The 26,928-nt window shown below is 51.9% G+C and overlaps 2 protein-coding genes across 3 annotated transcripts in view; both read right to left on the bottom strand.

Moving 5' to 3' along the window:
• Positions 1-1,755, bottom strand: part of P4HTM (prolyl 4-hydroxylase, transmembrane) — a 33,440-nt gene extending 31,685 nt beyond the window's left edge. Inside the window, exons 1-2 of one of the 2 annotated variants that reach the window (XM_075938400.2) lie at positions 1,432-1,755; positions 488-569 (exon numbers count right to left, since the gene is read on the bottom strand). In XM_075938400.2, the coding sequence (XP_075794515.1) occupies positions 488-569; positions 1,432-1,692 (343 nt within the window). In that variant the 5' untranslated portion in view covers positions 1,693-1,755. The remainder of the gene's footprint in view (positions 1-487; positions 570-1,431) is intronic. The other variant, XM_075938399.2, reaches the window with a different exon arrangement.
• Positions 1,756-3,313: 1,558 nt separating this feature from the next.
• The window catches only part of ARIH2 (ariadne RBR E3 ubiquitin protein ligase 2), a 49,947-nt gene continuing 26,332 nt past the window's right edge, over positions 3,314-26,928 (bottom strand). Inside the window, exons 5-15 of the mRNA XM_075938397.2 lie at positions 25,585-25,732; positions 21,937-22,058; positions 18,873-18,982; positions 17,548-17,665; positions 13,133-13,183; positions 13,029-13,050; positions 11,213-11,364; positions 8,987-9,130; positions 8,641-8,709; positions 7,274-7,357; positions 3,314-6,751 (exon numbers count right to left, since the gene is read on the bottom strand). Of these exons, the coding sequence (XP_075794512.2) occupies positions 6,680-6,751; positions 7,274-7,357; positions 8,641-8,709; positions 8,987-9,130; positions 11,213-11,364; positions 13,029-13,050; positions 13,133-13,183; positions 17,548-17,665; positions 18,873-18,982; positions 21,937-22,058; positions 25,585-25,732 (1,092 nt within the window). The 3' untranslated portion in view covers positions 3,314-6,679. The remainder of the gene's footprint in view (positions 6,752-7,273; positions 7,358-8,640; positions 8,710-8,986; positions 9,131-11,212; positions 11,365-13,028; positions 13,051-13,132; positions 13,184-17,547; positions 17,666-18,872; positions 18,983-21,936; positions 22,059-25,584; positions 25,733-26,928) is intronic.

Genomic DNA, 26,928 nt, shown 5'->3' with positions numbered 1-26,928 from the left:
CTATCATCCCCACAACTCCTTTTTCGGTACGACACCTACAACTAAAACAGTGTAAAATTACAGATTTTAAATATCTGTAATAATGAAATTTATGATTTTCCAAATCCTGTGACTGAGAAATTGACCAAAATGGACTGTGAATTTGGTAGAGCCCCAGTCACACCCAATGAAAACCACAAAACATTGTACCACGGTCAATGGTTCTCACCAACAAGCCACCACAATATTCCTTCTGAAGCTACCACTTCCCAAAAAACAAAACCATCTTCGGGGACTCAAAACACCAGTTTCATGGTTATTATTATAGAAGGTTCTTGTCTTTAATTTTATCAATCAGATTATTCATTATTGTAACTCCGGAGCTCTCAAATTATAGGCTTGGGGCCCATAATGACCACAAATATACCCACATTGCAGCTTGGCTTAAAATACCAACAGGATTCCAGTTGTCCTGTCAGCAGGCTTTGAGCAGTGCAGTGGGTCTTACCAAAGAGAAGTGGTTTCAAGCTGAGAGTTTTCATGAAATGGACTTTGTTAGGGACCAGCTCCACCTTTTGCTTATGGCCAACCTGGAGGACAAAACAACAGGAATTAACTTACCACACTCCAGGCAGAACATTTTAGTACTTTTCCCCTATGTGCACCCAACTATTACTATACCAAAAAAAAGTGCCTCTGCTATTTTTGAACTGCATCGACAGAGCTAGCAGGCAGCCAGTCTCTCCAGAGTTGGTGTGCTCCTGCATCCAGATGCCCCAGTGCCAGGCACCTCATCCCTGACGCTGGGCCACTAGAGCTTTTCTAAGTTCAGCTCGACAGGTTACATGTTCCGCTCTGCTGAGGCGGGACGCGTGACGGGCCCCACGCAGTGCCAGGATCCAGGGAACCCCAAGCGGGCAGAACCCAAGAGCAGGGGCGGGAGCCCATCACGGGGATGTCAGAGCTGCCCGCGGCCCTCGCAAAGTCTCCTCTCAGCACAGTTCGGGGTGTTATGCCGAGCCGAGCCGGGCCGGGCCGAGCCGGGCCGGGCCACACGCCGGGCCGGGCCACATGCCGGGCCAACTGCAGAACCGAGCCGGGCCAACTGCAGAACCGGGCCGGGCCGCACGCCGGGCACACTGCAGAACCGAGCCGGGCCGAGCCGGGCCGGGCCACACGCCGGGCCGGGCCACATGCCGGGCCAACTGCAGAACCGGGCCGGGCTGCACGCCGGGCACACTGCAGAACCGAGCCGGGCTGCACGCCGGGCACACTGCAGAACCGAGCCGGGCCGAGCCGGGCCGGGCCACACGCCGGGCCGGGCCACACGCCGGGCCAACTGCAGAACCGAGCCGGGCCAACTGCAGAACCGGGCCGGGCCGGGCCGCACACCCCGCACACTGCAGCGCCCGTCACGCCTCCCCGAGCCCCACGCGCCGCGGCGCTGCTTGCCTTGATGCCCTCGCGGCGGGGCAGGGCGGCGCCGGGCGCGGCGGGGGGGGCGGGGCCGGGGGCGCGGGGGGGCGGCGCGGGGCCCGGCCCGTCGCCCGCGCTGAGGTGCACGAAGAGCAGCAGCCCCAGCACGTTGAGCACGTAGAGGTGCGCGAACACCATGAGCACCACGAAGTAGGGGCGCGAGCAGACCTGCCGGGGCCGCCCCCCCGGGGGCCCGGGCAGCGGGGGCCCCTCGGCCCGCGCCGCCGCCGCCGCCATCCCGCAGAGCGCCCACACCGTCGCCACGGCAACCGCCCGGGGGCCCGGCGCGCTGTCGTCATCACGCACGCGGATGCGAGGGGAAACGGGCGTCCCGGCATAGGCCAATCACGCTGAAGAGACTGGTACCACGTGACCGCTCAGGGGCGGGGCTGGACGAATAGAAAGAGGGGGAGGGTCCAGCGGCGCAGCCATCTTTGCTGAGGGCAGCCTGGCTGGAGGCCCGCCGCGAAGACGGGAAGGCAGCGGCCATCTTTGCTGAGGGCAGCGTGAGGGGGCCTCTTGCCCGCCCCAGGGAGCGAAGTGGGTGGAACCGGGTCCCCGCTCCAGGGCGCCTCGTGCTGGGGTTCCTCCTCGCCCTCACAGCTGCGGGGACCATGCGGCCTGAGACAAAAGGAGGGACAGGGTAGCCCCGCCCCTGCAGGTAGTACTCCCGGGTCAACATGGACACATGACCGGAAGTAGAGTGCCATGTGACCCTCTAAGAACTCCTCCCCCCCAGCCTCTACCCACCTGCCCTGCCTGGCGCCTAGCCCGCCCCACAGCCCTGGCCCTGTCACCACCCTGTGTCCATTCACCCGATTTACTCCAGCTTTGCTCTACCTCTCCTTTCCGCCCCTCCCCCCCCAGCATCACCCTGTCCCTCCCTTCTTCCACCCCCTCCTCCTGCCCATTTCCTCATTCTCTCGCCTTGGTACGTCTCTCCCCCCCCCCCCCCCCCGGCCTTGGTGCCTTCCCTTTTCTTCTCTTGGCCTGCCCACAGTACAAGCCTCTTCCCCTTAGTTCTCCCTCTGCCCCTTCCAACTTCTGCCTGCCCGTTTCTGGGGGGCTGGAGCCAGAGCTGCAGCGCTATGTTTAGTACTGCCGCCCCAGTCCCCACAGGCAGCCCTGGCTCCAGCTGGAGTCAAGCAGCAGCCACATGAGGCACGTTCCAGCAGGAGCAGCCTAACCGTAACTGGTCTGGTGCGGCTGCCACTTAACTCTAGCTGGAACAAGGGGCAATCCTAAAAATAGCACCACGGGCAGCCCCAGCTCCAGCTGGAGGCAAGCAGCAGCCACACACAGCACAATCTTGGACCCACCGGCACCCACCCCCTACAGTAGCTGCTGTACAAAGAGCAAGCAGCTGCCTGGGGATGGAGGCAGCAGAGGTGTCCTGCAGGGGGAGAAAGGGAGGGAGGGGGCTGTGCGTGGGCTGGCAGGGAGTTGCCGGGCAGCAGTGCACACTGCATTGGAGTGGAGCTCGGAGCATACTCCAGCCTTCGACCCAAACCGGAAACCATGCGCCACCAGAAGAGGCCTTGGCTGCCGCTGACAAAGCACCCAGGAAGCCATCTACATCCTGGGGGAGGGGACTAGTGTCTGTGAGGCTGTCCCAGCGGAGGAAGGAAATGGTGGTGCCATTTCTAGCTGGATTTAGCAGGGCTTTCTGGGACATCTTCCTACTTGATGGGGCACCAGGACAGAGCATTTAAATTTGGGACAGTCCTGGAAAAAACAGGACATATAGTCAGTGTAGTTACAACCCCCATCCACACCCCGCTGCTCAGCAGGTCCCAAAGTCCAGCTGAGCGGAGGGGCTGCCCCCCAAGGCGGACCGAACAAAGACCCTGCACACACCTTTTAAAATGATAAAGTCACAACTTTATTCAAACAAACCGCTCCACCGCTGGGGCCTGTCTCCCGGGCACTTTCCCGCCGCTGCCCAGAGCGAAAAGTGGTGGCAGTGTCTCGGAGAAGGCCTCTTCCCCAGAGCAAGGCAGCCCAGAACCAACGACACTCTCCATTATACTAAAGCTCCCACAGCAGCCACAGCTACCAGAAACCCTGGAGCTCCACCCCGCCGAGCAGCACCAAGGGAGAAAAGTATCAGAGGGGGAGCCGTGTTAGTCTGAATCTGCAAAAGCGACGAGGAGTCCTGTGGCACCTTATAGACTAACTGAAGTGTTGGAGCATGTCATGCATGTGACGAAGTGGGTCTTTGCCCACGAAAGCTTCTGCTCCTACACTTCAGTTAGTCTATAAGGTGCCACAGGACTCCTCGTCGCTAAGGGAGAAAAGGAGGCCCTAGAACAAGTCTCCTTTAAAAATCAAGTTCTATCAATCACCTGCTTAAAGTCTAACAGTGCATGTGAGACAGCACAGAACCCTCCTGCTGCTCCTGTCCCCCACTGGTGCAGGGAGCAATTCACCTGGGGAGCAGCAGTCATGCAGTTTATATTGTCAATAGAAAACTTTGTACTGCCTGAGAAGCCTGATGACGGTTAGGAAGCGGAGTCAGCCAGTGCATTCGCACGAGCAATGCTGAAATAAAGAGCATCAGATGCCAGGCTAGAGAGAGGGCAGGCAGACCTAGGAAGAGCAAGCAGCTGCAAAAAGAGGGAGGGGCAAACACTGTGAGACTGCCCCATGGCTATTCCAAGTTGAAGTCTGTACCTCTTTAGAGCCAATAACCTGAGATTCTACTTCTATTCTCAGGCCACCTCATTGGTGGCTCATTGAAAGGGGCCATGTTCACTTAACAGAAATGACCATTTTACCTTTGATCTCAAGAACACTAGTTTCTTTCCTATCAGGCCCCCTGCTCTCAAACAGCAGTATCTTACTCTTCAGATGTCAGAGCAAGCAGGAAATGGGGTACATCAGATCCCTCCAGTTTTAACTGTTCCTATGCTACCACTGCACAAATGTTGCCTTGCTGGGGCTCATGCTGCAAAGACACGGCCCTGCCTTGTTTTCCCCAGAGAATAGAAGCAGGATCTGTTCATGGGAAACCAGCAAATTCACAGGCTCCTTCCTAGGAGAGTTTTGGAGAACCAGCGCCCTGCTGACAAAGCCTGAGTTCTGTCTCATTCCAAGGAGAGCAGACTTTCAAAGCAGTCTGCATTCGTACAGATCGCTAAACTGCTCATCACCAAGGTGTCTGGGCAGTGCAGACAGTCAGTTTTTAGGGCCATTGGGTGATTGGGTCCTGCCATCTCATCTACCCTGCTCCAGGAATGAGGATTTTAAAACACTCCTTGCTTAAGCAGAATAGGATTACCCTTGCCTAGAGCTGAATGCTCATGCAATAGAAATGAGCAGGGAGGAGAGGGTACCATCCGGAGCAAAGCCCTAAGTATTTTAGATTAGAAAAGGTCTCTCTCTATACCTTTCTAGCAAACACATCAAATTTCATTTGAAAGCAGCTCGCTGAACTAGCATTCCAATTCGTAGCCTACATCTTTAAAGCACTGCGTATTAACCCTGCTCTGTGCTGACCAAGCTCTGTCCGCAGGACTAGTCGATATGATGATGATATAATCCCTCTAAAACGGATACCCGGCCCTTTTCTCCCACCTTAACCTGATTAAAACCTACATACCCTGTTCTGGGTGCTAGAGTCAAACGGTGCACGTGTCTCATATAAACACAAGAATCACGCCCGCAGCAGAGTTAGTTTACTTTGTCAAGCAGGAATTAGGAAGAGTCCTAATCAGCGTTCTGTCCTGTCAATTCCAAAAAGGTGAAAATAAGAATATCCTAGTAAGGAATGTGTCATGGCAGCATTCCTCATGAAAATGGCATGGAAGGGAATTCCCTAATTCCCCTAGAATTGGGGAATTCCTCAGATCGGACAATCCGCTACTCCATTTGTGCCTACATATAGCAGATTCCAAGTGCAGCTGCATGTACAAGTCCAGGCGTTACACAGGCATGCATGCCTGGTACATCCACAGGAGCGAGGTGCTGCATGTAAGCACCTGGCTTGGAAGTGAACCCCTCATGCAGAAGAATTGGGGAGGCCACTTCTAAAAAAAACTGTTTATTTTACATTAAACACGCTCGTACAAAAGCTCTGAGAGTTCCGGATAATCAGACTTGTAATAATAACCCTCCAGCAGCTTGTACACTAACAGAGGCAAGTGAACTCTACCAGTCAGTTTTCAGTCTGGCTTGATGCAGGCTAAGAGCAGTACAAGGTCAGCTTTCACACTTCTTTTAGAGTGCCCTCTACACTGCCAAGATGTGTCAGGGATCACATGAAGCATTTCTGGTCCCCCCTTGACTTGCAATGGGGTGTGGTCTTGCTTGGGTAAATGGGACCAAAGCAGTTTGATCATGTTACACACCAGGTATGACTGACCATTACAAAGATGCACACAGGAAAGTAACATGGCTTATTTCACTCCACTTAAGATCAAGCCTATTTAACACGGTTAGAACAACTGTTCTACCGTCTCCCCAGACACTGCCATTTTGGCAGCATAGGAAACCCCTAAAAACCAACTGAAGCAAAAATCCACATGGAAGACCTTAAATTCACCAACTGCAAAGACTGAATGATCTCGAGGCATTTCTCCGACATCACCTGATCTGTCCTCTCCCACCTCCATTTGCTTTGGTTCATGCAGCACACTACTGCTGAAAGAGGAGATGCCACCACTGATACTGTAAGGCTCAAACACAGCAGCAGCGCCCCTGAGTTCCAGCCCCTGGCCAGTGCTACAAAGCGCATGTTAGAGGCAAGGGAAATCTAGCTGGGTTATTTCATAACCCTCAGTGCATAAGAGGATTTTGGGGCAGAAGCCCATTACATTTACAAGCAGATTATTAAGGAAAAACACTCCACTGCCAATTTGTTTTTAAAAAGGGTTGTGTGTTATTCTAGGGTCTGTCTGTATAATTGTACAACTGTTGGAAATTACATACCTTGTAATGATCTAATACTATTAACAGCCATTCAGAAAACCTCCCTCAAAAGCCATCTGGGGTAGGAGGAAGATGTCAGTCTTCACTCCCCCTCCAGCCCAGCAGAAATAAAAGCAGAAAGATAAGGAACAGAAAGGGACTAAGATGGGGCGTTTGCACGTCTCTGGTTTGCAAGGGGAGCGGATGGTTTTGTCCTGGGCCAGCTTCTCCCACAGGCAGTGCTCATCTCTCACGATGCAGCCACCGTCACCTTGCTTGCTGCTCTCACCCCTGCACCGCACCACCTCCTTCCACTTTATGTGTCATGGAAGTCTTTAAGCAAGGTCCGCCTCCTCTGTTCCGCTATATGCATCTGATTCTCTAAGTCCTGGAACAAAGAACAGCAGGGCAGAAGCCCGTTAACCTGGACTCCCCGGGGAAAGCGGAGACACGTGTAAAGAAGGGCCTGCTTTACAAGAGACACTGCTTCTCAAGCCAATTCAGGACTGCAGGGACCCTTCTGATTTGACGCTGGCCCTCGGAACCCAATTCTCTTATTTCCCCTCTTGCAGGGTTTCTGATGCTTTCCCCCACCCCCACAAGGCAACCCCCCAAACACACACACGGGTGCCTTCCCCCCAATAAAAGGCTGAATGCATCATCCTTCACAGCCTGGCAGCCCTGGTATAGCCATCCAGGAGTCACTGCTGGAGAGCAGCAAAGTCCCCCCCAAGTAGGAAGCAACAGTGCCACTTTCACAGCACCTGCAGGCCCAGGGAGGAAAGGCCAGACTCGAGCTCATCTGATGGCCTTCACCTGCCTACCAAGCTGGCCTGGGCCTTTTTGTGCAGGCACTAAGCCAGGTGTGAATGGAGATGGGCCAGCAGACATCGGGAACCCGATAACTTACCCCTCTGTCATAGCTGTCTGCTCGCTCCACCTTCCATGAGAGGTTTTCAATTTCAGCCTCCAACTGAGCCTGCTGGTATTCAAACTGATCAACAGGGCAGAGAATTAGAGACACCAATCTCCCCAGGGCAGCTGTATGCTACCAAACAGCGAGGGCGAGACACAGAGCACACACCAACGGCGGTTCCTCTCCGCAACAGGTTTGGTGGAGCAAATCTCGGAACACTTGGGAAGACAATGAGCACTGGAACGCAGCCCGTCCAGTGACTTCAAACCCCAAAGGAAGATGGATTCTTGCACATTGAACTTTTAATTACTGGAGTGTCAGGGAACACCAGCAAAGGAGGAAACTGGAAACACTAACTGGTGTTTGGGATGGAGATTCACCAGTCTGGAAACGCAGATTGTGCTGTGCCTGCCTTCATATAAAACTACAAGTGCTGAGCACCATGGTGTCACCAACAAGGAAACTCTCTCAGGATCCCAGGCTCAAACCCACTTGGGATAGGCCACATGCTGGACCTCCCAAAGCAGCCCCCTTGATAGCAAAGCCATAGAGGGACCGAGCAACTGGGCTGGCCTGCAGACGTGAAGAGTATTATTATGTGCAGCAAGGCAGGTACGGATGTGCACCATCAGTAGAAACACATGCTCCCGGTTGTGGCACTCTGCTAGTCAGCTGGGTGGCACTTGACTCTTTCCTAGGTGGCTGCCCAAGCACTCAGCTTTCAGGGAACACTGCCCACCACCCCCGCTACAAACTTGGGAAAGAGAAACCAAACCCAAAGAACCAGCTGAGGGGCTTGTCTACACTCTGAGCAGTGTCTGCAGCATAGGTGGGCAAACCCCGAGCTGGCTCTGGGGTCTCTAGCTCAAATCCTAGCAGCAAGCAGACAGCCTGGGCAGCAGCACAGCCCAGCTCCTAAAGCAATCCCCCAGGACCCTGGCGGGCCAGCGCCCTACCACTAGCACCGAGGTTTCCTTCCTCCTTTCTTGCACCAATTCCTGAAAGGTGAACCTGTTGCTGTGACTCCCCCAGCTCGGACCCAGAGACACGCGTCGGCCCCTGAACCGCAACGCAAATCCTTATGGGGAAGGATATTGGGACAAGGAGCTTGTCGTCCACACTGTGGCACTATTCTAGTCCAGCAGGGCCGTCTCTGGAATGACAGGAGCTCTGCTGGTAGATCTTGCTTGGGAGGGGAAAAGGAAGGGGAGGTTTTTGAGCTGATTACCAGGTTTGGGGACTCAGGTGTACAATGACATTTACTGTAAGCTCTCAGACTCTGGGACCGGAGATGCACCTGTAGGGCTGCTGGCTCGCTATGCTCCCTAGCTAAACGCCCCAAGTCTGAGCAAACACCTTACCAACTTCTTCCTGGGGCCAGACTCCATGTAGTAGGCGTACGGATAGGTGTACTGCAGGGTGTAACGACACTGCAACAGAAGAGGAAACGCATTTAGCCTCGGCTGCGGTTAGCACAGCTTATTTCTGACTAATGGAGGGACACCGGACCAGTCTAGGATAGGAGAGACCATTACCAGATGCTTCTGAGGACAGTGCAGGAACCAATTCTGGACTAACCTGCTTAGAAAGGTGCCCTCCTGCTAACCTCAGGCAGGTTCAGGGCATAATCTTATAGCTCTCCCTCCTCAGCCAGGGAAGGGTTTGGTGTGTAGCCTCTCCTGTGGGTGCACAGCCAAAACCACCCACCTTTGCGAGCAGCTTTGCAGCGTTCTGCAGGTACTGCCAGTCTATCCATGTTCCCAGGTTGTTCATCACCCTTTCCTGGATCTTCTCCTGAATTCGCTGGTACGTCTGTGCCTCTAACTGCAAACTTTTATTGTGGTTCTCCCACTGCAGAAGCAGAAGAAAAGGGGCATGAGATCAAAGTGCTGCTACCCACAGATACAAACTCCAGCCAACAGGAAGGCTGACGGGGCTGGAGTCCAGCAGGACAGGACATGCAGTGGGCAGGAGGACAGCACAGCAGCACCCCCAGGTTGCAAGCCCATAGAAGCAGGTGGGAGCCAAGAGCAAACCCAGCCCCCCCCTCGAAATGCCCTATGGTCACAATAGCGTCTTCTGAACGAATAGAAAGAGTAAAATCATGGCAATTCCCTCCCTGAAGAGGTCTCGGACAAAAGATGAAGACTGGCTTTCTGAGCTTGGCCATTAGCCAGAGTCCTTGATCTGGGAAGCCAAGAGTATTCACCTGGTATTTTAATACTGGACTAAAAGATTCACCCGCTGTTGCACAGGTCCTTGCATAAGTTTTGTTTTTCTTCATTTAAGTCATTGCTCTGGGGTGGGACTGGGGAGGTGTTCAGGGCACAGGCTGCCCTGGGGAGTGAGGACAACCCCAGCCCTCTCTCACCACAGCAGCTTGGGGCCAGATGAGAAACACCTCTCCATGGCTGCTACAGCTGCCGTGGGCACAGCTGGAGAGGGGTGCATGTTTCCTGGCTGGGGGACAGACAGCACACACGCTCTTTGAAACATACAGGAGATTGCTGTCCATTTCTCCACCCGTGCAGGCCCAAAGAGGTTATAGCTGTCCTGGCTATCTCTGGCCTCTTCCTGCCCTCTTCTGGTCATTCTAGGTATAACTCCCTCCTGCCAGACCCCTCCCTTTCCATTTTATGAAACAAGTGAATTCCAGGCACATCCCATTGTCCTGGCACAACCAAACCCCGACCCTGCCCTAAGTTAGGATAAGAGGAAGTGGCATATGAAATGTGGAAGTTCTCGCTCTTACCGCTTCGGAGGCATTCTTGAACAAATGGACTTGCAGATGGATGGACAGACAGATGCACATTACTAAAATATCTAGTAAGATTAATGCCATGAAGCAGCAGCTGTTTATATCTGAATGAGGAAGTAAGCGCGTGCTGACCTCACAAAAGCAGCAGCTGTGGAGCTACAGCGTTTTCGGTCTAGGCGCTGCACTAGACCTGTACAGGTTGACCAGTCCTATGCATGCCTGCTGCAGGGAAAGAGGAGCTGTATCTGTCTCACTGGTCAGTGACAGATTCCAGCATGTCCTGACAAAAATCCCCTTAACATTTCATTCAACTCCATGATGGAGTTCTGATGGAAACACCAGAGATTTGCTTCTTCTTGGTCCTCATATATTCATGCCAGGAGGAGCTTTGGAAAGTTCCCTGGCCCTGTGAGGAAAGGGCTGCATTGACAGCGCAGGGGACAGGACCAGATGACCTTTTCCAGTCCTATGATACCTATATCTGCAACAGCACAGCAGCATCTTGTAGAGCAGGGGTGAGGAACCTAAGTCCCAGGGGGCCAGATGCTGCCCCTGGGGAGCCTGCTCTGGCACTCCAGCCCCTGCCATTCCCCTTCAAGGCTAGAGCACACAAACTCTTCTAGCCTGGCCCCCCTAGGCTCTGGTGTGCTGGCGCATGTGCGCAGTGGCTTTCTCCTCCTCAGTCAGGGGCCATGTCAGTGAGGCTTTGTTTGGGGGTTCTCTCTCGCTTGTGTGTGGCCCCTGGCTGATTTCTCGGTCGGTCAGTGGCTCCCCACCCAGAAAAGGTTCCCCGCCCCTGTTGCAGAGGGACACTACATTAGAATGATTCAGTTGCATCATTATAGCACTAGGAGCTCTGAGCGTGGATGAGAATCCCACTGAACTAGTTGCTGAGAACACAGAAAACTGCAGGCAGTGCTGATATTCTGCAGCGTCGGGAGATGAAAGCAAGCTCGTGTGGTTTGCTTCAGTGTAGAACAAAAGTTAACAGCCTGGCTGAGATCTGCTGGGCAGAGTTCTGGGTCTGCAGGAACTGAAGACAGGCCCTGCACTGGACTATCAGTACAGAACCTTTCGCTGTGTAGCTTCGTGCACCGACACCTCTGGCAATGACCTTTGCACCAGGCAGCGACATTAAAAGCGACAGCAGCTCTGGCCAAAGAGCTATGTCCTACCCGCTCAAAATAGAACAAGTACTTCTTAAGGGCCTCCCTGGCCTGTGCTTGCTGACTCTGGTTTACAATATCAGGATTCTCTTTGTACCGACTGCATTCGTAGTACTCGCTGCCGTGGGTCTTCCAGTCCCCCAGACACATCCAGCAGAAGTCTGTGGAGAACAAGGCACAATCAGTGAGAAACGCTGCCAGAGAAACAGACCCTATTCCCTTTAGCCACGCAGCATGGGAAGTGTGCACGCGCCATCCTGCCTGGAGAACAGAGTACAGCTTGTGGGCCGAATGCAGCCCCATCTGGGGGGTGTATCTAAATACAGAGAGGTAACACTCCCACTGCGCTCCAAGGGGACACAGCTTAGCACACACGGCAGGTTGGAAACCAGGCCCCGGAGTCTCCAGAGGCTGCACCTCCTAGTGAAAGAGGAGGGCAGTTGCAGTCTTACTTGTGAGAGCTGCCGCTCTCCGACTGCTGGCGAGCTGCCAGCGTGGCGGCTGGCTGGATTGGGTTTAAGGATCCAGCAGTGCACAAATCCCTGCAGACAACCCACTTTGCGTTCCCATGGGGGCACGTTGGGCGGTGCTGATGGCCTGTGCTACAGGGGTCAGATCAGACTGAGTTTGGCCTTTGGACGAAGACACCTGTCCATAGCCAGCGGCTCAGGAGACAGCTCCAGAGCAGAAATCCCTGCGAGCGAGCCTACGCTGGCGCAACGCTAAGGGGAGACACTCCAACGCGGATGGCGAGGGTTCTCCCTCGGGCACAGTTTCTCCACCTCTGCAAGAGGTGGCGGCCCAGGCACCGGGAGAAGCCCTGCTGTCTGCATCAGGGGTTAGGTCACGGTAACTCTGACTCAGGGTTCACATCTGAGCCCCATATCAGTTTGTAGCGTAGACCTGACCTGAGTGAGAGGATGTGGGTAAAAGAGCAAAGGAGAAAAAGTAACACAACAGCTAAACCTGCAACAGCTTCCTGGGTCTGTCTGAAAGCGGAAAGGATGGCAATTAAACAGCTGCTGCACGAATTGCTTCGGAAAGGCTGTTGGATTGAGATCTGCTAACTCCACCCATGGGCTGGCCTGCTCTCGCAAGTGCCAACCACTGTGCTAGCTAGGGACCTGCGGTGCACCTTGTACCAGAGCATCCCGCCAAGTCACTGCCACTCCTGCTGGTCTAGCAGCAAAGGAAGTGAACTAGATGGGTGGATTAAGGTTACTGTCTTGCCTAGCCTCGCCTCTGGGAGAGAGCCCCAGACACAGGTGGGTGCCCTGGGGTAAAACAAATGTAGCATCGCACAAAAGCCACTTGCTTTGCATGCCTGATACTTCACATTGCTTGACCAAGGGCTGAGGATGGCCAGGCTGCCTCTTGCAGGGGAATAGACTGAGAAGCAGTCAAGTGGACAAGATTAGAGGATTAGGAAGCCCACCCCACTTCCGCAGCTTGGTTGACCTGTACATGTGTGAACAGAAAGCCCAAGTCTAGTTTGACACAAAGGCTCAAGCTCCGTAACACAGAAAGTGGTTTCACCTGCTGGTACAGAAATCCACGTGCGTACCAAGAACTGCTCCAGGAAAGCTTATAAACACCACAGCACGTTCCTGAGGAGCAGTCTCATGACCAAAGGGAGCTGACGACCTTTTCACTCCTAAATGCCACTGATGTGCCAGAAAGCAGGTAAGAACAAAGCACCGAAGTCGGAGATGTAATTAGTATCCTCTGGGTATCTGTTAACTGGCTATTTTAGACAACAGCTTTTGTTATTGGCTAATTTAGGAACCCTCCCTTTCCCCAGCAGATCCCAGATCCCGCTACGTACCGTGCTTGCATTTGGAGCATTGCTGAAAAGGAAGAGAAAGAGACATTATTGCAATCTGCCGAAGGACAGGGCAAGGGAGAGCAAAGGATCAGGGAGTTGCTCACCATGTGATTGCAGCCTCCATTCTTTTCAATGCAGATATTGCACTTGGGACACTGGGAAAAACAAAAGCAATCATTCCATCCTGCTGTTCTAGAATCGCCCCGAAGAACAGAATCCCAGCCCCAGCGTGACCCCCACACTATTCCTGAGGAGCCCATTTTCAAGTGGGATGAGGGGGATGGAGGGGTGGCTGCCTCCTGGACTCAGCAGCTCAGTGGTGCTGAGACGACAGTTCCAGGGTAAGTCATTAGACCTAGCCTTACCACTGCTGAGTAAACCAAAGTTTAACTGGCCACTCTGGCTTAGAGATTAAATCAGTTTACAAAGACAGACTGAGTTGCCACAGAGACTCAGAGCACAGGAGCACCTAGTTCTGTACCCTGCCTTCAGGAACAGCGGAAGGGTAGCTGCCTTAGAGGACGAGCAAAGCCGACATACGCCTGCCTGACTAGAGAATGGTTTACAGAAGTTTCTTTGTTCCACGGCTGATATACTGGACAATGTAACTGTTACTATAGTCTCTGGTTTGCAAAGCTCTAGGAAGTATCCAACTTAGCCAATTGGAATCTGAAGACACCAAATCACGTCCCAGTCCAAAACTACCACTAGGGGCCTGGATGAGATTGGAATCTCTGATTTACCCATAACCATTTCCCCGAACCACAAAACCCGACAATCAAGCCAGCGACCATGACTTCCACACTCCCCCCACACTGCATATACAGCTCCTTTTCTTGAGTCCTTTAAATTAACCAAGTGCTCAGAAAACCAAAAGCTAGGCACAAAGACCTTTTAAGTCATGAAGTCCCTTTGGCTCCCCCAGCCAATGGGGACCAGCCTTACAACAAGCATATTCATTTTCACACCGCCCTATATTGCTGTGCCGGCTTCACCGCATCTCCCACTTCAGGCTAGATAACCCCAGGTCTTCTGCTTATTAAGCCTCCTCCCACAAATGGAAATGGATGCTCTACGCTTTACATTCTCTCAACTCCATGGGTAGAACGAAGGCTCTGTACTGCTGCCAGCAGGAATGGCCCTTGGTGCGTCCGAGCATTCTCCTTTGCTAAAGCAATTAACTGCAGCCGCCCACCAGACAGAATGGCTGCTTCTCAGCCACTAGAGAGCAACATTCCCACGGCAGAGTCATGCTCTCAACGAGTTCAGCAGAACGAAGATGGAACACTTTGCTAGGCAGAGGGGCACTTCCCAGTTTCAAGTATATTTGCAGGAGTAGAGCCAGCAACAGAATCTCAGAAACGTAGGACGGGAAGGCTGCCTACACAGCAGTGTTATTTCAGATGAACTGGCGTTATTCTGAAATAACAAAGTGTGTCTGCACTACAAGCAGTTATTTCGACAGTGTCGAGTTGGAGGACTTCTCACGCCAACTCCTGTGACCCTCATGGTACGAGGCGTGAGGGAAGTCGGAGGAAGAGTGCTCTCTCTCGGACTTCCTTCTCTGTCCACAGCGCCAAAAGCCAAAATAAGCTTTTTCCACTTAAGCTACACAATTGACATAGCTCAAAATAGAACAAGTACTTCTTAAGGGCCTCCCTGGCCTGTGCTTGCTGACTCTGGTTTACAATATCAGGATTCTCTCTGTACCGACTGCATTCGTAGTACTCGCTACCATGGGTCTTATTTCGGCTTTAGCCCGGCTGTAGAGACGTGCCCGAGAGGACCTTGATAGGCCATCTAGCCCAGCCCCCTGCACTGAGGCAGGACTAAGTATTATCTAGATCCTAGACCACCCCTGGCAGGTGGGTGTTTGTCTAACCTGTTCTTAAAAACCTGCGTAAGACAAGACATTCCACAACCTCTCTTGGTAATTTCGTTCTGTGCTTAACCACCCTGAGAGGTAAGAAGTTTTTCCTAATGTTTAACCTAAACCTTCCCTGCTGCAATTTAAGCCCATTGCTTCTTCTTCTGCCCTCAGTGGAGAAGAACAATCTATAAGGCCTCTTTATAACAATTTTTTCCAAACTTGAAGATTTATCTGTATCTCTCTCAGTCTCTTCTCCAGACTAAACTAACCCAGTTTTTTCAATGTTCCCACATAGGTCATGTTTTCTAGACCTTAATAATTTTTGTTGCTGCCCTCTGGACTGTCTCCAGTTCGTTCACATCTTGCCCAAAGTCTGGTGCCCAAAACTGGACACCGAGCTCTCACTGAAGTTTCTCAGTAGAAGCAGAAAAAATACTACTGCTACTACTACTTAAGAGCAGGTTAGACAGACATCTATCAGGGATGGTCTCGATGGTCCTGGGTCCTGCCGTGAGGGCAGGGGACTGGACTTGATGACCTCTCGAGGTCCCTTCCAGTTCTAGGATTGTATATAGATTTTTTTTATCACTCCTGCAAATACAGCCCAGAATGATGGTTGCTTTTTTTGCGCCAGTGTTATATTATTTACTCATCTTTAGCTTGGGTTCCACTCCCAGATTACTCTTTCCTAACCAGCCATTTTCCATTTTATGTTCCTGCACCTGATTGTTCCTTCCTAAGTCCTGTATTTGGCATCTGTCCTTACTGAGTTTCAGGATTACAGGTTGGTTTGGTATGATACATTATAACAGATCCATGTTGACTGTTACTTATCTTATCTTCTAGCTACAGGTAAAGTGATTGTTCAAGTATTTGATCCATCCCCTTTCTTGGTACTAATGTTAAGCTGACAGGTCTGCAATTCACTGAGTTGCGCTTATTCCCTTTTTATAGACAGGTACGATAATTGCTCTTTCCCAGTGCTCTGGGATCTCTCCCGCTCTCTCAAAGATAGTTGCCAATGGTGCAGAGATCTCTTCCACCAGCTCCCTAAGCATTCAAGAACGCATTTGGTCAGGCCCTGCCAACCTGAAGGCACCCTACTTGTCTAAGCTCTGATTCCATTAGTACTCTGCTTGATGTTGGTTTCACTGACAAAAGTGCTGGTGTGGACAGTGAGTCTCCTGCTGTCATAGTGACCACCGCTCATCGGGAGCGGTTTAATGATGCTGGTGGGAGAGCTGTCACTCATCAGCAAGGAGCTGCTATATGGAGCCTTTGCGGTAGCACAGCTGCAGCAGTACGGTCTGTGCTAGAAACACAGCACAAGGCATTTTCACTTGTTCTTTCTCCAGTCAGCCTCAGATCTTACCCCATCGACACTGACGTTCACTAGGTCAGTCAGACTTGTCACTGCTAACCTGTCTGGTGAAAACACACAAACTAGCCACTGAGCACGTCAGCCATTGCTGTATTTTCTGCTATGATCAGATAACAGGATTCTGATTTAAAGCCCCTAATTCAAATTAGCTAGTAAACCTCATTGCAGGAGGAATACCAGCTAATTCGAGATAGGGCTTTAAATCGGAATCCCGTTTCACTGCCGCGTATAGACGCGGGCAGTTACTTCAGGCTAGTCAATTTCTAAAATGGAGACCAGACAGGAACACGCAAATCAAGCGCGGGATATTTAAATCCCAGGCTTGATTTGCAAATCCGGTCGCCCTCATTAGCCTCCCTAGATCGATCTAGGTGTAGACGTACCCTGAGGTTGCTCAAGTTTGCCTTTTTGAAGCCCATTGTCTTGATTCTGCTGTTTTTCCTCCTACCATGAATGTTATTTCACCATCACTTTTGTTTCAGCTGCCTTCCAACTTCAAATTCTCCACCAGTTGCTCCCTGTCAGAATCAAACCTAGAACAGCTGAAGTCATTTCCCTGATCATTGTAATGATTTGTCTCTGCTACATTTTACATCTTGTTGGACAAACTATCCCCTGTAATACAGTCCCAAGAGATGTGCAGGCAATTGCAATCATCCATCACTAAGTCCTGTGCTTTGGTTAATTTTTTTTTTTTAAAGCCTCACTACCTCTTCTTCCAGGTTTGGCAGGCCACAGTAGATCTCTACCATGACATCACTTGTGGTTTTTTTACTCCTTTTATCCTCACTTAGAGCATTTCAACAGGTATGTGCTCTCACTTCTACTTTAGCCTTGCTTCAGAGAGAGAGAGAGAGAGAGAGAGAGAGAGAGAGAGAGCGAGAGCGCGCGCGCGTGAGGGTGTTTGTGTGTAAAATATACATGGCAACGTCCTCCCATTTCCTCTTGGCTCTCCTTCCTGAACAAGCTGTATCCTTCAATACCAGTATTCCTGTCGTGAATTATCCCAAGTCTTTGTGATGTCAATTATGTCGGAACTGTGCTTATTTAGTCGTATTTCTAGTTCTGCCTGTTTATTCCCCATGCATCCCGCATTAGTGAACAGACATCAACGATGTTCATTTACGTTCCCCCCTAATGCTAAGCTATCCAAGACCTTTGCACCAAAAACCTAAGCGGGAATTTACTAACTTTATACAAAGCAGCATAAAATGCTAAATGTGCACAGAATTTTGCTCCCCCTTCCCTGCAGGACTAGACACTCTTACATCTTTAGTGTGAGCACTGATGTAGTTGGCTGTTTCAGAGTCGTCTGCACACTTGGTGAGCCATTTGCGGATGGTGGCGCAGTCTGTAGGTGCGTGGTACATCTGCCGACACTTGAAACTTAACAAGAAGAGAAAGAAATTCTAGTGTTCAGGGGAGTTAATATTTTGTGCTAATAACCAAGAAGCCAGACTTTCCTCATAACCAGGATCTAAATGGGAGAGGTGTGAGGAGACAAGCAGCTTGTCAGGAGGAGGAGGTCTCACAACACACTCCAGTGACAACCCTTCCTATACTACTCCCAGTTCTCTTACTTCACCCATGGACACTGCAAGCCAGGAACGCACTATTAGCTTTCTGCTCCAGTGGAAGTTTATTCTTATCCTGGAGAGGACCTTAGCATACAGACGTTTAAAGGTATTCTAGACTTCACATAGAGACATCAGCTGACAACATATCTGAACACTACACTCTGTTTCAGCGCATGCTTAGGAGTGTGCCTCCCAATGGAGGCCTGTGCGCGTAGTTAGGCTATCCGAGTCCCTCGGCTTTACGGTTTTCTGGGTACTGGGAATGTGCTAGAGAACAGAGCAAATATACAAACACAGGCAAGAGACTGGATCCTTGCAGCAGCCATTAATGCAGGGCAACTCAACACGCAGCCCGTGGGTAGGAGCCAAAACAAAAAGTCGTCAATAGAATGGTCTCCTGTTGAGATGCGTTTTAGTCGTTAAATTCCTCGACTGTCATTGCTCACTGAAAGTGCTATCATGGGGTGGCAATCAGGTATCTATTGCATTTTATTAATATCAGCAGAACTGACTTAAATGGGGCCTGTGTGTTGTGTAGTCTTGCCTTAATCTTTGTATTCATGCCCGTCAGTGTGAAAGAAGCTATTTGCATATATTTGCATGCATATGCAACCCCACTTAAGTTGTGGCCCTCAGCATGTGCGGTGAGTATCAATGTGGCTCCCAGGGCTTCCAAAGTGGAGTAGCCAGCCCTGTGTTATGCATCATTCCCCAAATCACCCATCAATGCTTGCATCATAATTTGTAGATTAATCCAAGCTACAGAGGACAGAGGAGACTTGTTTCCCTGGATTACTGAGGGCGAGTTTTCAGAGGCGGTCAGAACCCACAGCTCCCACTGACAGTCAGGCCCCCTCTAACTCCATGAGCCACGGGGCTCACGTTACCAACCGCTCTAGAAAGGCTGTGTGATGCTTCGACACGCTAGGCCTGTTCTCACAGGAAGCCGCCGTAAGCAGAGCACATGCCTTTGCCCCATGCTTTCCTTACAGCCCTGAAGCCTTTTACTTCCTTACCAGAAAACTTCGTTGCATCGATTGCACTGAACACGCCGAGCTCGGGGCTCCTGTACCTGGATGACCATGGGGCAGTCTGCACCGGGACACAGCTGCAGCTGGTAGTGGCTCTGCAAGGAGACCGAGTGGCAAGGTCAGCAATTGCTAGGGAGAACGCTGCTCTCCACGCTGCGAGTACAAGTGCCCTGCATGCACGTGACTGGGCAGATCTTGGATCTTCTGGAGAAGACAAGGGAAGCGCCACCGGAACATGCCCAAGAGCGGGCAATCAGTCTCTCCTCCATGCAGAGGAGGTTGCGATTGTGCCCACAGCAGACTTGGAGGCTTTGCATCTCGCATTTATTACAAGCTGAGGCTGTCGTGGTCAGTCATGAAACAAGGAAATTTGAGGTCCCATCCATAATGCCAGGAGACCGTCAGGAGAAACTCTAGACAGACCTGGACTCTCCCTCTACTTCAACTCCTTTCTCTCCACTTACGTTCCACCCTTTGCACACTCTGCTTCTCAACTGTGGCTAATCTGTCCCCTCCCTGTGGCGCCCCCGATACTGTATCTCGAGTATACATCACTCAGTTACTCCCTCTAAACATTGTGCTCTCTCGCAATTGGAAAAGACTCGCCAAGCTCTGCCGAGTGAAGGCATGCACAAGGGATGCTGCAGAACAGTGGCCAGAGCTGCACTGGCATAAGGGAACGTCTGTACCTCCCCAACAATATTTCTTGGTGTTGCACCAGTATTTAATAGTCAACTTAAGCTCTCGGCTTTAAGAGCAGAGCACTCTGCTTCAAGAAATGGGCAAGCACCAGCTGGAGCAGGGCTGGGCAGGATACGGCCCGGCGGCCAGATCTGGCCTGCCACACCACTGGATCTGGTCCACGGACCACCCTGCCGGGGCCCCTCGGGAGTGCAGCTGCTGAGGTGTAAGTGCAGTCCCTATGTTTCCCTGCTCTGCAGGGAGGGGGGAAGCTTCGTGTGATCTCCCCACCCCCAAGCCCAATCCTCAGCTCCTGTTGGCCAGACACAACCGACCAATAAGAACTGACCTCGGCCAAACTATCAGCTCCTATTGGCTGGAAACAGCCAGCCAATTGGAGCAGAGAGATTGCCCTGGGAGATGGGGGCAGCACAAGCCTCTTCCCCCACCACCCCAGTGGAGAGCCATGAGGAGGGAGCAGCCTGTATTATCAAGTGGTTTGGGGCTGCAGCAGGCAGGGAGCCCAGCCTGCCATGGGGTGCGGCAGGGCTGCTGGCCGGGAGATGCTTAGGTAAGCACCTCCCAGCCAGGGCCGGTCTCTGGCACCCTAACTCCCTCCTCCAGGTCACCGTCCAAACCCTCTGCACCACCCCTGCCCCAGGTCACAACTCCCTCCCAGACCCTGTACCCCCACCTACAACCCTCCCCCAGGCCAGAATCCTCTCCTGCACCCAGACACCCTCCCAGACCCTGTACCCCCTCCTACAGCCCTCCCCCAGGCCAGAATCCTCTCCTGCACCCAGACACCCTCCCAGACCCTGTACCCTCTCCTACAGCCCTCCCCCAGGCCAGAATCCTCTCCTGCACCCCGACACCCTCCCAGACCCTGTACCCTCTCCCCCTGGCCAGAATCCTCTCCTGCACCCAGACACCCTCCCAGATCCTGTGCCCCCTCCTACAGCCCTCCCCCAGGCCAGAATCCTCTCCTGCACCCAGAAACCCTCCCAGACCCTGTACCCTCTCCTACAGCCCTCCCCCAGGCCAGAATCCTCTCCTGCACCCACACACCCTCCCAGACCCTGTACCCCCTCCTACAGCCCTCCCCCAGGCCAGAATCCTCTCCTGCACCCAGACACCCTCCCAGACCCTGTACCCCCTCCTACAGCCCTCCCCCAGGCCAGAATCCTCTCCTGCACCCAGACACCCTCCCAGACCCTGTACCCTCTCCTACAGCCCTCCCCCAGGCCAGAATCCTCTCCTGCACCCAGACACCCTCCCAGACCCTGTACCCCCTCCTACAGCCCTCCCCCAGGCCAGAATCCTCTCCTGCACCCCGACACCCTCCCAGACCCTGTACCCTCTCCCCCTGGCCAGAATCCTCTCCTGCACCCAGACACCCTCCCAGATCCTGTGCCCCCTCCTACAGCCCTCCCCCAGGCCAGAATCCTCTCCTGCACCCAGAAACCCTCCCAGACCCTGTACCCTCTCCTACAGCCCTCCCCCAGGCCAGAATCCTCTCCTGCACCCACACACCCTCCCAGACCCTGTACCCCCTCCTACAGCCCTCCCCCAGGCCAGAATCCTCTCCTGCACCCAGACACCCTCCCAGACCCTGTACCCCCTCCTACAGCCCTCCCCCAGGCCAGAATCCTCTCCTGCACCCAGACACCCTCCCAGACCCTGTACCCTCTCCTACAGCCCTCCCCCAGGCCAGAATCCTCTCCTGCACCCAGAAACCCTCCCAGACCCTGTACCCTCTCCCCCAGGCCAGAATCCTCGCTTGCACCCAAACACCCTCCCAGACCCTGCATCCCAATCCACTGCCCAGGTCACAATCCCCTCCTCCACCCAAACACCCTCGCAGGCCCCATTCCGTTACTCCATGTGCCCTTCTGCATCCAACCTCCAACCTAGACCCCCCACCCCCCCACAGAAAAGTGCAGCCCTTGACCACCTACCAAAATTTGGAGTGGCCCCCCACCAGAAATTATTGCCCACCCCTGAGCTGGAGTCACCAGGATGCCATCAGAGCAAGATTTATTCTGGCACGTCGTTTGAGAACTCGGATGGCGAGCCCTGCACTACAGCCGGGACCACGGACAGTGACGGCCGCTCTGGCCCTGAACTCTCTACACAGGCATCGTGAAGACGCCCAGATGCCAAGATCAATTTTGGCAAGTCACTCGGGACTTGGGGTGCCCAGGGTCCAGTTTTGCCAAGGGGGGGGGGGGGGGAGTACTCAGCACTTTTGGAACAAACCAGCCCTCTTCAGAGGTCTCCCACAGGGCACTAACACTGACGCTCCCTTTTGGAAATCTCGGCCCAAAGTTGGGACGACTGGGAAGGGTCAGGGCAAAGCGGTACACACCTCCACGTAGTCCCTGAAGAGGTAGCGCCGATATTTGTCCTTCAGCTCCTCACTAGGCAGCAGTGGAAACACAAAGTCTTCGGGGGTCCGCAGGGGACAGTCCTGAGCCATGCAGGAGACTCCTATTAAAACAGAGGGCAGTTGCCGCACAGTGCGATGAACGGGGGGACGAATGCAGATCAGAGATGTGCTGTTCCCAACACAGCTTCTCCGGTGCAATCGTGTGACAGGAGAGATACAACAGTTACAATCGCCAGCTACAGTCCAGCTGCTGTCGGTGGAAGATGACGCAGGCAGGTACATCTGGGGCAGTCCCAGCTTCACCATCCCTGTAGTGGGATGTCACGGCTGTGCACCTGAAGGCCCGGTGAGGAGTAATCGGCCACCTTGCAGTAGCACTGGCTATGGATGAGGGGCGTTTGAGTGTAACCGTTGTTAACCGCTGTGCCAAGAAGCGGAGGCTTATTGGTTAATGATGTCAGCTCTGCTCAGCAAAGCCACCTCCCCGGGAGCCGGGCGGCCGAAGGCTGCCGGCTCTGCCCCAGGGAGGAGGCTTGCTGTGGCAGGGACGCCGCCCCCCTGGAAGTGGGGCCCCCGCTCCGGCGGAGGCTTCGCTGCTGGCTCTGCAGTATTAAGCTGGATACTGCACAGCCCCCAGCATGTAACCGTGTCACCGCAGAGATTTTCCCTACTACTGACAGCGTCCACCAACACTGAAGGGGCCTGTGGAAATACACTCAAAGGCCCCTGTACTCTCAAAAGCCAACAGACATCCAGGACAATGTGCTCCTGAAGAGCTGCGACCTTTAAACACTGTAGCCTTGCTGCCTGAAGCCTCTCCCTGGTGATGTGATAATTGGCCTACAAGTTTCCCCTAACTGTGAGTGCAGCTGGAAGGAGTGAGTGCAAGTTCATGGCCCGTCACACTAGCCTACAACAATAAACGGTGGTGGAAAAAGGTGCAAGAAGTGGACAGGAAAAGTGAATACAAACAGAAAGGCCTCCTGGATTAATTCAAGCACTGTGTTAAAATCATGTCTAGAAAACAAGAACAGCGAGAGACTGGAAGTCAATGAACCAAAATTGGTGGAAAAACTTAACAAGTAGTCTTGCAGCACCTTATAAACTAACAAAACATGTAGCTGGTATCATGAGCGTTCATGGGCGCAGCCCACTTCCTCAGATCACTGGGGTTATTAAAGGTCCAGTTCCAAAATAAATAAGAGATGGGGGCGGGGAGGGGGAAGAGAGAAGGAAAAAGGGGAAAAAATGGTCAGAGTGTCCATGCGACATGAAGCTGACAAAGTGAAAACTGTTCCTAAGTCCCCACTGTTTGGTTTTTTTAAGGGACGGGGATTAGCGGGACTGGTGGACAACATGAGGGATAGGTTCTTCCACTCTTCTGTCCCTTCTGAAGGCCTTAGAAAGAGACCCTGGGGGAATGGAGCTGGCTACCACCATCCTGGCTGGCTGAAAGCCAGGAGAAAGAGAAGGCACAAGCTTCACTATCTTGGCTCCCACCTGCACCCTGAGCCTTCGTCCTGGCAAGGCCAGGCAGCATTCACCACCTTCACCTGCGCTAGCCAAATTCTTAACTCCCTGGGGATGTGAAACTGTGTTATGGTCCCCCCACCCCTCCACCTCCCACTGTAGGTTTTCCCTCCTCACTTCACTTCTTGTCCTTCCTATCCCTCCCATTTATCCTTCTATTTACGAGAGTCCGGCTTAGTTGGCCAACACTGTATATTTTGCAGTGTTGTCTTCAAATCCTCATTGTCAAGTCCAAGTCGAGTCTCAAGTCACTACAGTTCAAGTCTCAAGTCGAGTCTCGAGTCTTAATTTAAAAAATGTCAAGTCACTTTTGTAGAAGCCATCAATATCGGCATTTTCGGACAATTTTTTCACCAAGTCGATTTAACAAAATTAGCAAGTCTCAAGTTGAATCTCAAGTCACAAACAATGAACCCGAGTCGAGTCTCAAGTCGAGTCACCTAAGTGACTTAAGTCGGACTCGAGTTCAAGTCGTGGGACTCGACTCACCAACTCTGATATTTTGCAACTCTGCTGTAAGCCTCTGTCCAGAAAGAGACACCTAAACGCAATATCTTAAACAGCCTAATGCAGGTACAAGTTTGCCATGTCTCAGAGTGGCTGATAAGATGGCATGCTGGGCCTATGATTTTCCAGCAATGAAACTAAAAATCCATATCAGAGAGAGAAGCTGAATATTCTACCTTTCCTGTTCTTTTCTCTTCCCCTTTCATGTGTGTTCATCTTGTTTCATCTTCTAGAAAACGGGATTGGACTTTTACAACTACTCCAACCCATCTTAAGTAATTTTTTTTCTTTTGCCCAAAAAGGAAAGTTATTACCATCCAAGAGACATTCAAATGCCCAACAAAGGGAAAGGGTACAAAAGATGTAAAATATATTAAGTAAGGCTTTCATCTTAACATTTCAAATGCTTTAACTGTTTCCCCTTCCTACCCATATTTTTAATAAAGGATTAAAGATTTTTAATGACATGTTTGCCCCAAATTGTTTAAAACTGTTTAAAATTGGACATTTACAGAGTCATGGTAACACCTTACCTCTTTGGACCCATACAGCCCCTTTAAATTAATAAAACAGTGACTGGTGATCACAGCCTGGCAGGGTCATAAAGACAAGAGTAAGAGAACATTGACCAAAATCTTTGTCCAATTTTAACAGGACTGTCCAAAGTACTGGTAAAAAGGACTTGCATATAAATGACAAACACACCATTACAGAAGTACTTGTATGTACAAGTATGCTGCAGAAATAAATACATAAGTAAAAGAACAAGAATTTTCAACACCCATTTTCCCTGCAGTTGTGAAGTCAGTTTCCAGATAGCTACTTAAACAACAAGCACAGAGCAGGGGAGGAAAAGACCCCAGCGACAATGAAGTTTTAGTCGTATACATAAAGAGCCTTGGCATTACCAGAAGAACAACTGCTCCGTTTCCCAACAACCCTGTAGCATGCCAGGGGCAGGTAGGCATTTCCTACACCACTGTGAGGGGATGCAGCACATGGCTACGTACGCCTTGCCTTTCCCTGCTGCCAGCTGCAAGGAGCAATCAGAAGTGAAGGTGCACCAGCCAGACCAAAAGGCCAAAGCTTGGGCAGTCAGAACGCAGAGCCTGAAGCTCCCAAACCAGGGCAATGGGTCCCAGGCCAGTGAGGACGCAGGCGAGATGTGACTTTTTAAAAAACAAACACACTGTTCAGAAGTACTTGCAGATTAGGAAAAAGTTACCTATGTTCCAAGTATCATTACAACGTACTCAAATGCGAGTGCTACGTACAGACGGAAGTACTTCGATGTATACAGAATACTTCCATAGGTACTCAAGTATATGGGACTGGCGATTTACAGTTACTTGGAGGCAGTGCTAGGGTCCACGCTGAAATTAGAGAGATCCTGGCGATTATGAATTCAGTCCAAACCAGCAGCCAGTTGAAAATATTTAAGGCACTGATTTTACAGGCAAACCAATTGCATGCTTCATTTTCTCAGTATTAAGATATTAAAATGACTGGTCCAGCTGCCTTAGGGAGTGGAGGCAGGGGGAGGACAATGCATCAAATAAAAACCCACCAAAACGTTTGCCTTGAACTCACCGACTCCGACGCCATCCTTGACGAGTACTGTACAATGCTGCTCCCAGCAGCTCCGGCAAAACTGGTGCTGACAAGCCAGCGAGAGCAAATTCTCCTTTCGGACAAACTGCATACACACTGCGCAGTGATGGGAGGAATGTACCATTGTCTGAAAGAGAGGTGCAAACCAAAAGTGGGCTGAAACGGTTCCAGGCACCACTTAGCTCTTCTAACCCTGGAAGCCCAACATGGCCCTCCCCAGCGCTCATGTGGCACTGCTGAGGAAGGAGCCCAGAGTTGTCTTAACTTTAACGTGGGCCAGACTTACTTTCATCTAATTCCAACGGCCCCTGGTTTTAGCCCAAAGGAGGGCGAAGGAGCACAGCTAGAAAAGGCTTCACCTTGAATTCTTGTTAGGAGCCTCTGAGCTGCCAACGGACAATAGACAAGTCTCTTACTTGCTGCCCTGGAGCTGGTGTGTTACCCAGAAGGAGATTTGGTTTTCTAGCCTCTCTGCTTCTCTTGCTACCAAATGAAGATTAACCATCCCTTTGAAATACTCCTTTGCCGCCTGTCTCCCGTCAGTTACTCCTCCCTTGGGAGCAGAGGTTAGTTCAGGGGCTTGTTTGTTCGCTGTCTGGCTCGATCCCAGAGAGCAATCATTCTGTGTGTTCAGCTAGACAGCAATTTCAGCTGGAGTCCTAGAACACTAGACCTGGAAGGCAGCTTGAGAGACTGAGCCCAGTCCCCTGCCCTCACAGCAGGACCAAGCACCACCTGGATCAGGGCTACTCAACTTTGGAAGCCCCGGGGGCCACAATGATACTCACAGCACGTGCCGAGGGCTGCGACTTAAGTGTGGTTTCATGTACACACAAATATATGCAAATTGCTTCTTTCACACTGACGGGCATGAATACAAAGATTAAGGCAAGACTACACAACACGCAGGCCCCATTGAAGTCAGTTTTGCTGATATTAATACAATGCAATAGTTACCCGATTTCCACCCCATGACAGCACTTGTAATGAGCAGGGACCGTCCAGGAATTTAACTACTAAAACACATAGCAACAGAAGACCATTCTATTGACTCGCCGTTGTGGAGCGTTTTCCCAGTGGAGGCCATGTTCAAAGGATCCCACCGGCAGGCCGCATGTTGAACCCCGTGTAAACCTAAACTGCACCGCAAACAGGCCACGAGTTGAGTAGCCCTGATCTAGATCATCCCTGACAGGTGTCTGTCTAACCTGTTCTTAAATATCTAGCGATGGAGATTCCAGAACCTCCCTCAATTTATTCCAGTGTTTAACCACCCTGACAGGTAGGAAGTTTTTCCTAATGTCCAACCTAAACCCGCCTTGC

This window comes from Pelodiscus sinensis, chromosome 11, assembly GCF_052426305.1.
Source record: "Pelodiscus sinensis isolate ZL-2025 chromosome 11, ASM5242630v1, whole genome shotgun sequence".
NCBI lineage: Eukaryota > Metazoa > Chordata > Testudines > Trionychidae > Pelodiscus > Pelodiscus sinensis.
This window is presented reverse-complemented; position numbering and strand designations above follow the sequence as displayed.